Source organism: Episyrphus balteatus, chromosome 3 (genome assembly GCF_945859705.1).
Source record: "Episyrphus balteatus chromosome 3, idEpiBalt1.1, whole genome shotgun sequence".
In the NCBI taxonomy this organism is placed as follows: Eukaryota; Metazoa; Arthropoda; class Insecta; order Diptera; family Syrphidae; genus Episyrphus; species Episyrphus balteatus.
In genome coordinates, this window is record NC_079136.1 from 41,520,011 (window position 1) to 41,536,439 (window position 16,429).

General features: G+C 31.5%; 1 protein-coding gene across 1 annotated transcript; it reads left to right on the forward strand.

Moving 5' to 3' along the window:
• On the forward strand, window positions 1-14,549 carry LOC129915538 (CDGSH iron-sulfur domain-containing protein 2 homolog). The gene is made up of 3 exons (XM_055995127.1): window positions 1-175; window positions 13,905-14,119; window positions 14,180-14,549. Exons 1-3 carry the CDS (start codon window positions 82-84, stop codon window positions 14,264-14,266), a joined length of 396 nt encoding a protein of 131 aa, XP_055851102.1. The 5' UTR covers window positions 1-81; the 3' UTR covers window positions 14,267-14,549.
• The last annotated feature ends 1,880 nt before the right edge of the window (window positions 14,550-16,429 follow it).

The following is a 16,429-nucleotide window of genomic DNA, read 5'->3' on the forward strand; positions in this document are numbered from 1 at the left end:
TGAACGAAAACAGTAATAAAAAAAAACTATAGTCTAGCAAATCAGATCAATTCGTTTGTAGTAAAGTAGAAATCTATCAAAATGGTTCTTGCAAGTTTGGTCAAAACAACAATTCCCAATTATTTGTCGAATTTACCAATTCCCGACACAATTGGAGGGTGGTTCAAACTTGGCAGTAAGTATAAATTCAATTAAAATAAAAACTTGTTTTCATTGCGGTTAATTGTCCAAAGAACAGTGACAAAAGACAGGCAACAGGACAGAAATGCCTTCGTCCATCGACCTCATGAAATTAGCTAACATTAAAAAGTAGCCCAATCGAATTTAGTTAACCATGAAGGCTTTTTTTAATGTATATTTTGTAATACACAAACAAATCTTTTTAAATTCAATTTTTATTTCCACCTCCAGGTTTTTTCTTTTGTGTGAAAAATATAAAAAAAAAAATCAGGTTTCTAATGGTTATGCAACGATTCAATGTGGAGCACTTTCCAGACATTGCAAATAGGTTTCTAATTACATTGACAAATCTTGGCAATGCTTTTTAATGAAATAATTATTTAGTTTTGATGCAGTAGAATGTTTTTGAGATATTTCTATGCTTTCAAGACAAGGTTTGACATTTCTACTTTATTGGGTTGTTGGGTATTTAAAACCAAAAAAGTGATGAATCATTCACTTTTTTTTTTAGGTTTTGAAAGTAAATTGATTCTGGCCTTGCATTGATCTAATCAGATAAAATGCAAGTGTAATTACCTAATATTTCCAGTGATGGGCCAAAATGATTTAGCTAATTTTTTTTTAGCTACGATGGTCTTTGAAAATAACTTTCTCATACAAAATAATGAAGAAATTAAGAACTAAATTATTATTAAGTTAACTTATTCCCCATAAACTTGATTACTTAGACTTACGGCCAATTTCTTCACATGAGTCCTAAGTCAGCCTAGTACCCGATCTAGCTAGACCAGGTCCTAGCACTAGTACTCGGTCCTAACAAAAAGTGAGTACCTGAGCATTTCTTCACATTTATAGGACCTGATCTAAGTTCACAAAGCAGTCCTAAGAATTAATTCGTATAAAACTGGTCTAACTGTCATTTTGACAATATTTTGATGTTTTAAACATATTATTTTGATAATTCTGCAAATTAAACGAAACAAAATAGACAAAAGGCGTTTAAATTTAGTGAAATCACCATTTAGAAAATAATTTAAAAACATTATAATGACGCTAAAGAAGACCTAACAAGAAAAAATGAAAATAAAAAAAAATAAAATTCAAGTTCTATCAAGAAGTGTCACCATCAAAAATAAGATGTCATGATCTATTAACTACGAGGGTCGCCTGCCGGAAGAAGAATCATATTAGCAAATAAAAAAGATAGTTTGCGTATTAGACGTTTGTACCTTCATATATATTTCAATAAAAATAACAGTTTTTAAAAGTGCAGTCTTTTTTTGTGTGATTATCTCGGGTAGAAGTAATCGGTGCGAGTTGCGTTATTAACTTTAACTTGAAGAAGTAATAGGCGCTTACTTTTTATTAAAAACGTCTATCCACAACTTTTTTTTATTACTGGACAGATGTGGTTTTCCAATTGTGCATCAAAAATTAAATCCATTTTCTTCAAATAAAAATTACAAAATGCACAATTTCAAAAAAAATAAAATGCCAAAATCAGAATAAAAACCAAAAAAACCAAAAAATATCTATTTAAAAAGACATCAAATCTCCAAAATGCTAATTAAATTTTCGAATGAATGCAAAAAATCCAACCAAATCAAGTTTTATCGTCGCTAGACTGTCGATTTTTAGGTTCTAACTTTTAGGACGTCCTAAGCAAAAATCGGTACCAATTTGACAGTACTAGGGCTTAGAACTTGTGTGAAGAAATAACTTGGTACCGATTTGAGTACTAACGATTGGTATAATAACCAGGTACTAGCAGATTTTGAGGAGCTAGCTAGTACCGAGTCCTAATTAGTACTCGGTCCTAAATTGACAGTTCTAGGGCTTAGTACTTGAGTGAAGAAATGAGTTGATACCGATTTGAGTACCAACTTTAGGACTAGGACCGGTACTAGCGCTAGGACTTAGTGAAGAAATCGGCCGTTAGATAAATCAATGTTATGTAGGTCATAATATTAATAAGCATTTATTTTTTTAACAGCCAGGTACTTAGCACATTTTTAAATTTCTATGATAAATAAAGATAGTGTGACACTATCACAAAAGATTGCAGATAAGATTTGTTTTCTATTTGACTTTGTTTCTTTTAGTCTAATAACCTTTTCGCATGAGGGAAGTTTGTTTTATTATTCCAGTTTTGTTTTCGAGTTGCGAACAGTGACGAATCATTTGAAAATTTAAAACAAACTGCAAAACTTTGGATCTCCAATTAGTTTAGCCAATCCCAACTCTTTACAACTTCTGCAACTCAATAATAACGAATTCCTTTCTGACTTCTTCAGGAGAAGTAGCCATGTCATAGATAGAGGATAACAATTCATAAAATTTTGTAAATACTTTTTTTTTATCTTCAACCTTATTAAAAATGTTATATAAAGATTAACAGCCATATTTATAAAAGAATTTTAAAGGTTGTTTAACGTTAAACAACTTCTAAATACAAACAGCCTTATTTATTAGATTTCTCTAAACAGCTCTAAACGGCTGCATAGTTATACAATGCATAAAGTTTTACGTAGCCTCTATGCGACGTTACATAAATTTCTATTTATTAAAACATTTTCTTAGACATTATAATTATGCTAGGTTTGTGTCCAAATAAGTACTAAAAAAGGAAAATAAGTACTTTTTATAACAACAAACAACTCCATCTGTGAAAGTTTTCAGTGTCATATAATTATGTATATAAATCAGGAAATTATATCAGGTTGTGGAAATGTGTACAGATGGACGCACGGACGGAATAGGGAGACCCAAAAAAATGTGTCACAGGCTCTTCTTTAAATAGATAATTAAGTGAAAAGTGCATTTTAAACCTAGAAAAAAATCATAACGAAGAGCAGTTACACAGTTAAGCAGTTTTCTATTTGATTTGAATCACTCTGGCGTATAATTACTTTTTATTCATTTTTCTGCGATGATATGTTTGTTTATTAAAATCATAACCTTTGATGTGTTTAGACTTTTTTCGCAGTAACTTTAGGAAACAGGACCATACTTGGCAAACACTTTATTTTCCATTGTTATCAATTTTATTGACTAACTCATTCACTATCACAAAAATGATTTTCTTATTATTTTTGAGCCAAATGGAACTACAGTTGAATCTTGCTTGTGTCTGTAAAACCTACCCTTATCTCACTTGTCCAACTCTTCTTTTTCAAAAATCACAAACAATAACAAAATAATTTCATTTCATTTGAAATGAAAAATGAAATGAAGTTGTCAAAAAATAAATTCTTGAAAAAAAATATACATACATTTTTTTGAAAATTATGTGAAGTTCAAATGACATTTAAGCAAAATAAATTCTTATTCAAGCTCTAAACAACCTAAAAACGCGTTTAGCTTATACAACCTTTATTAAACGTTGCATAAATATTATAAATCACAATTTTTTGTTTAAATACATTATAAGGAGTACATAATGCTATGTACTCTCTATGATGAGTTTATAAATAGGGCTGTAATGTGTATTTATAAAAAATTTACACATTTAAGAAACGTTGCTTAACTTAAACAACATTCACCGCGTTTAGAGCTTGCTTAGAGCCATTTTAAGATTGATTTGACCACATATGAATTATTACTAAGATCGTGAGCTCAGTATCATGTTATTAATTTATCTAGGGTGTGGGGTGAAGACTTCATTTTGGTTTGAAATGAAATTATTCCCTAAAAGGAGCTTGAATTTTAAATTCAAATCAAATAATTAAAGAATGTTAAAAAAAAATAAAATGGTTAGTACAAATGAAAAAAATCAATGCTGTCTGGCTTTGCTCTGTGCATTTTATTAAGGAATCCGACAAAAGCAAACTCATCGTCAACGACCTAATCTTTTTTTTTTTGCGCAGTTTAATTAACGAGAGAATTCTCCCAATTTATTTAGCTAAATTTGCTATTAATAATTACAATAAATATTATAATAGGTATATAAAAATATAATATGTTATTTACAATGGCATTGGCAATTAAATATATTGTTTAACAAAACTTATTACTTCTTTTTTAAATTCAAACTTATTACTTAGTTGTTTAACATTATTTGGAAGATCATTGAAAAGTTTAAACCCTTTATAAATCAGACTGTTTTGAGATCTTGCATTTCTAAAAGCTTGCAGTCTTATATCCTCTCTATTTCTTAACATATATGGTTGAACATCTCTGACGTAACGAATATATTTTGACAAGTATGTTGGTAATAAATTATTTTTGATTTTAAACACAAAAAATATAACATTGAAATAAATACGCTGTTTAACAGACATCCACATCAAAGTATTTAACATATTTACAATAGAATTATATTTACTACATCGAAGTATTGCACGCATTGCTTTATTTTGAAGTTTTTGTAAGTTGCACATAGAGCTTTGGTTAATTAAATACAAAACAGTAGAACAGTATTCAAAATGTGGTTTGATAATTACATTATAAATATTTATAGCAGTAATAGTATTTACTTTATTTCGAATTCTTCTAAGGAAACCAACTTTCTTTGAAATTTTTTTTGAAATATATTGCACATGTTGCTCAAAACTTAATTTATAATCAATAATTACACCTAAGTACTTTATTTGCAAAACTTGTTCAACAGTTTCTTGATCTATAGATACGTTAACATTAACATTATCGTTTAAAACCATACATTTAGTTTTTGATACATTAAGTTTCAGTTTATTAGCCTTAAGCCACACATTTAACACATCAAGATCTTCTTTTAATAATCGTTCACATTCCTGAGTTGATTCCGCTTCGACAAACAATAATGAATCGTCTGCAAATAGAGCAAGCTCACAGTTCTTAATAGCTTTGTTCATATCGTTGATGTAGCAGTTAAAAAGGATTGGACCAAGTATGGATCCTTGTGGAACTCCAAGATCAATTGGTTCAGGATCAGACAAAACTCCATTGATTTTGGTTTGTTGAGAACGACCCAATAAATAACTTTGAAACCAATCAAACTCAACACCACTTATTCCATACATTAATAACTTCTCCATCATAATATTAGGATCGATCGTCTCAAAGGCTCGTTTTAGGTCAAGAAAAACACAGACAACTTTCTTACCTTTGGAGATAGATTCTTTCCACCTTATCAGCACCATGTTTACTGCAGATTCACAAGAGTGTGATTGACGGAACCCAGATTGATTTTCAATTAAAATTTTATTATCTGACAGATATTTTGCGAACTGTTTATAGACAACTTTTTCGATAACTTTTTCGTATACAGGCAATGAGTTAATGGGCCTAAATTCTTCACAATTGATAGTATTTTTAATTTTTTCAATAGGTGTTACAATTGAATTTTTCCAAGTGCATGGAAAGCAACCCTCTGTTAACGATGTATTTATTATTTTTAGCAATGCTGGACCAACTACATCAAAAGCATCAATGAGAAGTTTCGGGGAGAGAAGGTCACTGTCTTTTTTATTATTTAGTTCTGTAATTGTTTTTATTAAATCATTCATATTTATGAGATTAAATTTAAACGGATTTTGAACTACATGATCTATTTGGTTGACAAATGGGACAGTGTCAATTGCATTATTTATGGTTTTTACACTATTTATAAAGAATGTATTAAAACGCTGTGCTAATTCGTTGTCATCTGTGATAACTTCACCACCAAACTCAACTTTTTTTATGTCACTTTTTATTTCTTGCAGCACTAATGACTTAAGGGTTCTCCACATATCTTTCTGATTAGAACAGTTTGATAAAGTTCTTTTTGTATAATTATTTTTAGCACGGTCAAGTTCTTTGGAATAAGTGTTTCGAATACCTCTGAAATTACACCAATCGTCTACACTATTCGTAAACACAGCTTTTCTTTTGGCAACGCATTTTTTATTTTTAAGAGAAAGTAATTGTTGATTAAACCATGGGTTTTCATTTTTGTATCTTATGTTTTTATAATTTTTAAACTGATTTACTACTGAAAGAAGTTTTTGTCTAAAGATTTCCGCCGCTTGATTAACATCTGAAACTTCATTTATATTTATATCACTTTGTTCAAATGCTAATAGTAAATTTTGTTTGGAATATTTTAAAATTTGCACTTTGTTTACTTTTGATTCAGGATTTGATTTTTCTTTAAGGGGTAGTCTTACACAAAGAGATTCATGATCTGCAATATCAAAATCATTATTGACTTGAGTTACTAAAAGAGGATTATTTGAAACAACATAATCTATTAGAGTTCTAGAATTACTAGTTATTCTTGTGGGTTCAGTTATCAACTGATTGCATCCATTTTCGAGAATTATTTTACAACATTCACGCCTATAAATATTATTTTCATCGAACCAATCAATATTGAAATCGCCAATCAGAATAACAGTATTATTGTCTTTAACCAGATAATCCATCAACTCACTGAAATTATCACAAAACTGTCTATTTGATGACGATGGAGATCTATATAAACCGGACAGTACAAAATAAAATAACCCACATCGTATTTTAATAGATAGACACCATAAATCCATATTCACTGTTAGGGTATGTAATTGTTCAAATTGCAAATTTTCTTTTACATAGATAGCAACACCACCTGTATGTCTAGATAAACTGTCACATCTGATTAATTTGTAGTTTTTGATATGAATTTCACTATCTGAAATATTTTCAGTTAAACAGGTTTCGCTTAGAACAACTATATCAAATTTCATATGTATTACAATCTGTTCAAGTTCATTAAAATTAGCTATTAAACTTTGAATATTAAAGTACACAAGAGTAATTTCGGTTGGTTGCTAATATTTAATTTTGTTCTTTTGAATTTGAACTTTCTTTTTGAAAACCGGGCATTCACTACTACGACTATCATGATCAAAATCAAGATTGAGTTTTAGATTTGCATTATACTGCACGCAATTAATACACTTCATGGATTTTTGGCACTGTAGTTCTTTATGGGATTCACCACACCGAGGACAGGCTGCATCATTTGTACAATTTTTTGCTTCATGGTTATAACCCCAACATTTATAACATCTTTTTACCCATGTATAGTCATACACCGAGCAATGATCCCATCCGATATTGATCACTTGTAAATTTAAAAACTTTTTATATAATTCACCATCAACTTTTAAAATTGCATTAAATCTATTTTTACGTGGACATTTATAAATGCGGGCACAAGTAAAGTTTTCAGTAATGTCATTTTGTGATTTTATTGCTTGACATAAATCTTCAGCTACCCATTCTTCATTTAATCCACAAATTATAACATTAGGATCGATCAATTTAGGTGTCATTACACTATAATCGTCACCCATTTTAGTTGACACTTCATGTTCAATCTTTTCTCTTGAATTGGTATCTACACATTTAATTGCTATTGCGCCATCTTTTCGATTCGTTACACTTTTAACTTTTAAAGATAAGGATTGGGGATCAATATTATCTCTAATTGCCTTTTTTGTTTCATCACTATTTTGTGTATTCTTAGGAGCAATAATAATTGGCGGTTCGTTACCCAAAACATTAGCAAAAGATACACTTTTTTGTTGTGCAATTGAACTTGTTGAACACGGATTTACATCATTAATTTTCTTTTCAATATTATCAACCACTTCGCTGTTTTTAGTTAAAAGACTCTGAATATCATTCAAACTCTTTAATAATTGTTTTGTAAATTTTTGGCATTCAATGCAATGAAATAGCATGCATTCCTTTTCTTGTGTCAAACGTTTATCATATTCACTTATGCCAGCACAAGAGAGATGGAAAACTCCATTACATACACCACTGCACGAAATGCCGTCCTTTTCTTTCTTTACACTCTTCTCACACAACTTGCACATAAACGAGCTCATTATGTATAAAGTTCTATTGTTCTTTGTTAGCTTTTATTTTCACTCAAGTTCAATCACAATTTTTTTTTTCTTTTAATTTTATTTTATTTTTAGTTCGATGTTTCAAGCCGTTTTTGTTGAAAACAATTTACTGGCTTTATAAAATGTATGTTAAATTTCACTTTACACAAAAAATTTATTGTTGCCAATGCCTTATAACAACTTTAAATAAATTATATAAGTGGATCAATCACTACGCACAACCGTCTTGATCAAAAGTCAAGGTTAAGAATTTTTGTTTACAAAAATACATACCCTCAAGTTGTCAAAAACCACGTGATGTTTCTAAAATGTGATAGTATTTTGTACTAGATTAGTCAATTCCCCTTCATTTTTTGACACAACTATCGTTTAGTTAATAATCTGTGGAAATTCGATTCTTCTTCTTCCTTTTTCTCGGCGCTGTTATGATCTCGATGTCGAGGGGATCATAACCTTCCCACGTTACCGCTTCACACTAGTGATCCGCCTGTGGGGTTCGCCGGGTTGACCTCAGAAATCGGCGGCAAGCCTCCCGGTTTTGTATTGTTCCGTTTCTGAGGCCAACTGAATGCTGGTGTTTTTGCATTTGCTTGTACCAGGAGTTTTTAGGCCTACCTTTCTTTTTATTTCGTGTTGGAACGTTATATGATATTGCTTTTTTGACGGGGTTCTCAGGATCTCTCCTTTGAACATGGCAATACCAACTGAGTCGGTCGTGTTCAATTTTTTGGGAGATGGTATTTTTAACATGAAGGCTTCCTCGGATCTTCGTACTTCTAATTCTATCAAGCTTTGTTACTCCTGCTGTCATGCGAAGCATCTTCATCTCAGCTGCCGTTAACTTACTCTCATACTTTTTGTACATTGTCCAACATTGTGAACCGTATGTGAGTGCTGGACGCACAACTGCGGTGTAGAGCCTTCCTTTCAGCTTAGGGGGCATTTTTCGATCACAGAAGATAGCAGAATTTTCCCGCCACTTCATCCACCCTACGCTTACGCGATGATTGATATCGTCATCACAAGTACCTTCGTTATTTATCATAGACCCCAGATATTTAAACTTTTCACACTTGGGAAGCACTACACCATTCAAATAAATGTCAGGAATAGGCCTGTGTGGATCAGAAAATGGGCAGCATAGGTATTCTGTCTTTTTCGCGCTTATGCGGTACCCACTACCTTCTAGAACATCCACCCATACATCAAGTGCTCGTTGCAGGGATATCGGGTCTTCACTTATGATGGCTCCATCGTCAGCAAAGAATAACTGATGCACTTTTGGGTCCGTCACTTTGCCTTCGAGCAGGAAATTCGATTATAAATACAAATTTAAGCAACGTTGCTTAAAGGCGAATTAAATATTTAAGCAAGCTTAAATAAACAACCTTTGAGAACCAGTTTAAGCTAATCTAATAAATACCGCTGTAAAACTATAGCTGATATTAAACTTTTTTTTGATAAATTACTATACGTTCCTTTTGTCAAACTTTAGTCATTTCACTTAATGAATTGACAAATGCACAAGCACTTTTTTTATTTTAATTACTTTTTAGTTTTTTTTTTTTTGTATTGTTTGTTAGTTTTAAGTTGTATATACGTTTGTCTTTATATCTAGTTTTAAGAAAACCTACACATTTTGTAAATTTTGTAAGTGCCTTTGAGCAGCACTAAAATTGTTCCTATTACTATATAAGTTTCTTACCTTAACATATTATAGAATTAATAAGTCTATTAATTTAAATATTGAAATGTTACAGCTAGACCAATTCTAAGTCAGTTTTTTTTAAATATACTAATGTATTTCAAACATAAGTACTTTATTGTAATCAAAAATAAGTCTCAATAAATCTAAATTTGAAAATGTGAAATTTTGGCGTTATAATCTTGATTAAATTTTCAATAGCCACCCTATTTAGGAGCCCTTTTATGACTCGCGAGTCGAATGATTTGGGAAACACTCATATCGTGGTCTTCCGATTATAAAACTAACAATATATCCGCAAGCCAATCAAAATAAAGAAAACGATGTGAAAATATATTGTAATTTTTAAAACGCTAAATGGCTTATTAAAGGATCAATAACATTGAATCGCCAAATTTTTCTAGCGATTCGCAAGTAATAATAGGGCCCTAAATTTCGCACTAGAATGCGCAACAAATGTATAACTCAAATATGTTATTATTTGATATTTGGATTTCTATATCTATGTTCTATGGTTAGAATATTTCAATTTAATTTGAATAAACTTTGCGATACAAAACTATTTAATTCAATTTTAAAGTTCAAGTGACCTCAACTCCAAAGTGTTTCGCCCAGGTACGAGAATGGGCTCATCAGTTAGATCTGTCGTACCCTTACTAAGACGCCTTATTTTACTGTGAATTTTTATATTCTAAGGGAATTTGTTTAAATTCAGACACAGAAAATTTCGTATCTGGGGGAAACCGAAACGCTTTGGAGTTGAGGTCACTTGAACTTTAAAATTGAATTATATTCAATCACTCTTAGATCACTCCATTTAAAATTCAAATAATTTTTATTATTTTTTCTTCCTTATCAAAACTATTTAAATTCACACACACAAAATAAAAAAAATTGTTTACACAAAATATATCCAAATTTCAGCCAAATTTGTTAACAGTAATATAAAAATTTTAATAGTTTTGTTTATTAAAAAACTTCATAAAATACGTGATAAAAGTTAATAATCACGACGTATGTATTTATTAATTTTTTTGAAAGAAATTTTGTAATTTACAAAAGAATTATTTTAAAAATCATAGAATTCTCATTCCTCTTCATTGTTTTTAGTCTTATTGAGAATTAAATTATAAAAATCAAATTTTTCCGTGGGAATACATACTGCATACATAAGTTTTGGATAATGTTGAATAATATTTTACGGAAATACAAACAAAGTACTTTATTCTCAAAATAATTCACTTCAACTGTTGTCTATTCTAAACTATTTAATGCATAAATGTTTTGTGTATACCTGTTGGAAATGTAGTTTTTACCGACTTCCAAAAAGGAGGAGGTATTCAATTCGTCTGTATTTTTTTTTTTTTTTTGTGTTTGTTACCTCATAACTTTGGACTGAGTGAACCAATTTTGATAATTCTTTTTAAATGGAGAGCTGGTGGCTGCAATGTGGTCCCATTTCAATTTCGTTCAGTTTTAGCCATGGGAACTATTAGAAAAACGATGTTTTGATCCATGGAAGTCGGTTTTGTTTTTAGATAAAAATGATTATTTTCGAAAAGAGTTATATGTCCAGGAAATACACGATTGCTTTTCAGGTTTCAAAATGACAATACATATTTGTATTCATGGTATAAAAAGAGAAGAGGTCCGTTCCACACTCAGTTTGCAACTGCCGAATTTAGTAATATTTGGTTATTTTTGGTCAGAGTCTGTTCCCAACTTCAAAAATTGTGTAGAAGAGAGCGCTCACGAGAGAGTAAAAAATTTCCCCACCCTGACAAATTTAGCCCAAAGAATTTCTTCCTGCAGAAATATGAGTTCTGTCAAATGAAAAGTTGACGTATGTCAAACAAATAAATAAAGAAGAAAACAAATCAAATTGTAGTGATTTTTAAATTGAATCGCGTTTACGTGTTTTTTTCATTTAAAAAGTGTTAATGTTTATCGAATTAAGCATAGAATATGAAATTGTGTTTTATAATGGTGATCAACTTGTTCCAGACTTTTTGACAGTTTTTCGTAGTTTTATTTCCTACTAAGAGAATTCTCTCCCAACTCTCATTAATTTGACAGACTGCCGAATTTAGTGCACAAAAAGTCTGGAACAGACCTAAGGAATGATCATTAGAGCCGCCATCTTACAAAATGGGGTAATAAGGTTTTGACATTTGGCATTTGGCAAAGTCAAAAGCAACAACAATTTCCAAGACAAAATTGTTTACAACAACAATTTCAATGGGCTGGGCTGTCAAAACCTTAAGTAGCCATAAGTTTTGACAGTTCTCGATACTGATGTCGAATTCCTTTCAATTGAAAAATCGAATTTTCGGCGATCTCGAAGCGAATTTTTTCTGAAAATCATGTTTAATAGAAAAAAAAATCGCCTCAAACGAAGCAGAATTCGAATTTTTTTTAATCCTTCTTTTTTGAGAGATTTACACGGATTTGCACACACACTTGGAACATTTGACATTTCTCAAACGTCAAGCTGAAAGTTTTCTTCGTGTTGTTTGTTTATTTGAGAACACCAACTTCAAATAAAGAGAAAATTTTAATTGAATATCATATTTTTATTGCGGAAAAATATGAAATAAATAAAAAAAAAAACAATGTGCGATCAAAATATATTTTTTCCTGGCATAGTTCTTGTGAAAAAGTCAAATTACTGTGACTTTTCTTCTCGTAATTATCGTCAGAAAAATTTTTCTCTGTAAAACCACAGCATACGGCCAAAATAATAACCTTCTACTTCATCTTCACTCAGATCTTAATAATAACTGCAATTTCCCTTTGATTCTGATTAAAATAAATCTATATTACCGAAGAAAATAAACAAAATTATTGATCAAAGGAATCTCTCGTTTTATTTTGCAGAAATTGTTTTGGTTTCAGCTTGACGTTTGTGTAAAAATTGTTGTCAAATGACACACATACAATCGCAAAAAGAATTCGGTCTGTTTTCATGTTCCTTTTTAACACCAAAAATTCGATTTTTTTGAGGCGATTCAAAAAATTGAAAGGAATTCGACATGAGTTTTTTCTAATGATCATACCTTCTCTTTTTATACCATGATTTGTATTAACTGTCACAAATAGCCCAGGGATATTTTTTAAACTGGAAGTTTGCTAACTTCTGTTTATTTTTTTAACTCAAGAGTTGAGAGAAAGGTGGTGAAAAAAAAAACAAATGTTCAACTTGGGTTTCAAGTTGAAGTCAACTCTCAAGTTCGCCAACTCTCGAGTTTGCTTCAGCATAAAACCGTTGTAACTCAATTTGGTCAAAAATAACGACTCAATTTTAATCTTAATAATTTTGTTGAAAATTCTTTTTTTTTATGAATTTTTTTTTTTTTTTAGATGAAACTCCTTTCGAAGATCATGCATGAAATTTTGAATTTTCTGCTTTTATTCATATATTCATTGCTTTTATGTTGCCATAAATTAGGCATTGATCTACTTCCTCTTTTTTTTATAGAGCCCAATAAACGTTTACAGACTTACTTTTAATAAAAATACTCTCCCAATTTCATCTTGAAATCCCTAAAGTTTCTCCTAGCATACTTCCCTTTTGCAACAAGTTGTGTATTTTTTTTTTTTTTTTTGTCTTTTAACAACCTCCAAAGTTGGGTTTTCTTTAAATGATGACAGAAGATGAGCCATTCTGTAGTATAAGGTGGCATAAAAGATTCAGAGTAAAAATTTCGTTCTTCAATGAATTGGATGGATCTTATTTTGCCAAAATTGGAAAATCGTCTCTCTTCAGTCGAGACGACTTGTTCTGTCTTGTGTTGATAGTTGCATTTTCTTCTCCTTCTGAGAATTAAACTGAACGCCAAAAGATGCTTCAGTATTCGCTTTAACTTCCAAAATATTACAGTAAAACACAAGATTTGATCTTCTGACATTAGTTTCTTTGAAGATTAAGATTGCGCTCTCTTTTGTTTCTGCATTTCTCTCAATTTGTTTTTGCATTTCGTTGTTCTTATCATCATTTTTTATTTCTTCTGAGATTATAAGGGTTCCGAATCGCGAAAGATTTCTGGCGTTTACGTTATGACTGTGTAGAATTTAGCTGAGCCTTGGAATCCAAAAGATCCTTCTTTATTGAAAATTAATAATCAATTTGTTTTTTTTTTTTTTTTTGTTTTGTCTAGTTAAAGATTGGATCTCCTTAGTGCCACCAACAGCTGTTCTAGCTGGCATTGGCTACATGTCATACTTGGCATTCTGCCCTGAAGCTCACAAAAAACGGTCAACCGGTATTATTAACCCATCAATCAAAAAGCATGAAGCCAAAGTTGTTGAAATGATTGATGTTGAAGACATTGCCGAAAAAGCAGCATTCTGTCGTTGTTGGAAATCAAAGAACGTAAGTTTTGTTACTGCAAAAAAAAATTGTACATAATTTGTTTTCTCTTTAAAATTTAAGTGGCCATATTGTGATGGAAGCCATGGTGAGCACAATAAAACTACTGGTGACAATGTTGGACCTGTTGTCATCAAAAGGGAAAAGTAAATAATTTGGTGTACAGCAGTTTTCATTTTTTTTGTTTCCGGTGCAAATGGCTTAAAAAACAAATGAATTTATGTATACTTGCAAAGTTGTATAATAATTCATAGATATTACGAATTACTCAAGAAGCATTTCATTTAAATTAATAATTTTCTGTTAAACAAATTAAAAAAAAAACAATAATTGTTATGGTGGAGCTCTCATAATAAATCAAAACAAAATAGAAAGTGATATTTAGAGGCTTCAATTGGTTATGGTACATATTATTTTTTTGTTCTGCTCTTATTGGCAATAATAATAGCAACTCCTCCTACATAAAATAGTTGATACAAGAAATAAAAAATTGGTTTATAAAAATTCAAATAATGTATTGTTTTATTTTATTGTTTTTTTTTTTTCAATTTTCCATTTTCAAAACAAATTTATAAATTCGGAAATGAAGTCGATATCAACGCTTCGGTACCAAATTGATGCATCGGGTGCTTTTGATCAGTTACAAATTATGGTAAAAATTCACAAAATGTTAAGTTTTTTAAAAGCAAAATTATTTAGAGATTTGAATGGCTTGGTATACATTGATAAGCTAGCGGTCATTTAAATGCAACTTGAATGGCACTAGTTTAAGCAAATGAATGAATTATTGAAATTCAGATCTTCGCCTGAAATGATAGGTCCCTTAATAGACCACATGTTGCGTAACAACTAGCGGAGGTCCTAGACTGTTATAAGGCAGATATAACTACCATCTAAATGTGCGATGGAAAGGGCCTGGCATATTATGCTAAGGCTACTGCTGCCGTCAACAGCGCTTATTTGAATGTGAATTCATAGTCGGAGACAGACTCAGCTAAGCGGTCCATAGACACAATACTTGTGTGCACATTTGTGTGTACACCGATCATGACGCCGACACCAATAATTAAAAAAAGATAAGAAGGCAACGAGGAAAAAGAAGGCGACTTTTGCAGAAATGAGGTTCGAAGTTTTATCAGAACGTAAGAAGAATATCCCTGATCCCAAGACTGCATGCCCGACATTGAAGCCTGCGAAGACGAACAATGCAATATCTTAGTCGACTCGTAAATGATGTTGAGGATTTGCAAACGTGCGCCAAGTTTCCTGCATATGCCTACGCGACTTAGGTGTTCGTATACAATACCCTAACCGTTCCAGTCATGCTATAAGGTGCAGAAACATGGACGTTGACGAAGGTGAATGAAAACTTCTTGAATTATTTCGAACGATTTTCGGTCTCGTCTGCATTGAAGACGAAGATACAATAACAAACTGTACGAGTTGTACAAGGAAGGTAAGGTTATATATGCTGACAGTTGATTTTGTTACCGTCACACATAGATCAATGTAGATCCCTTGTGATACCCTGAAGTATTGTAACTTCATGAAAAAGTAATTAACCTATGAATGCTATGGTTGGTTGAGCCATTTGGTGGACTTGACAAAATTCAGTAGGCTGTTGCCTGAAAGTTCTTCTAATTCATTAAAGAAATAGTTTCCTGAAAAAATTTTCTTAGTGCGGCAGAGTGCTTGATAGTGACAGAGGAAGTGTATAGTGTTTTCCTGTTCGTCCTCATTGCCCCACCCTCTACATAGATCATCCGTACTAAGCCCCATTTTCTAGTAGGTTGTGTCCCGTTAAGACGCCTATGAGGGGTATTAAGGTAGGTTTACTAAGTAGTAAAATCGTCGTCATTCGGCCATAGTTTCCTGGTGTGACCGCAGGTATCTAGGAGGTTCCATCTTTCATTGGTTTTTTGAATAATATTGTTGACGATATTTCGTTTTATTTCACATTGTGGGATTCTGATATTATGGTCTATGAGAGAGGGATCAAGTACTGAGCCTTCCCTTCCCTCGCTTTTTCGTTGCCTAACACATCACTGTGGCCGTGAACCCAGCAGAGTCTTACATTATGCTGCATACCAAGAACACTAAGTTCTTTGACTTGAACAAGAAAAGTAATCTAGCCAAAACGGTAAAGGTGCATCGGTTGATGTGGGTAGGTCGTGTGGAGCGCATGAGCAACCAACGAGAGATACGATCCAGTACAGGAAGATCTCATCTATTGAGATAATAAGAATAATAATAATAATGTGTTCTCAATCAACTTGTCGTACGAAACTGAAAGCAGAAAGGTAAGGATATAGC

Coding starts and splice junctions, on each gene's coding strand:
- LOC129915538 (XM_055995127.1), top strand. CDS start 82: ATGGTTCTTGCAAGTTTGGTCAAAACAACAATTCCCAATTATTTGTCG. Junction 176..13,904: donor AGGGTGGTTCAAACTTGGCA/GTAAGTATAAAT, acceptor TGTTTTGTCTAG/TTAAAGATTGGATCTCCTTA. Junction 14,120..14,179: donor GTTGTTGGAAATCAAAGAAC/GTAAGTTTTGTT, acceptor TTAAAATTTAAG/TGGCCATATTGTGATGGAAG.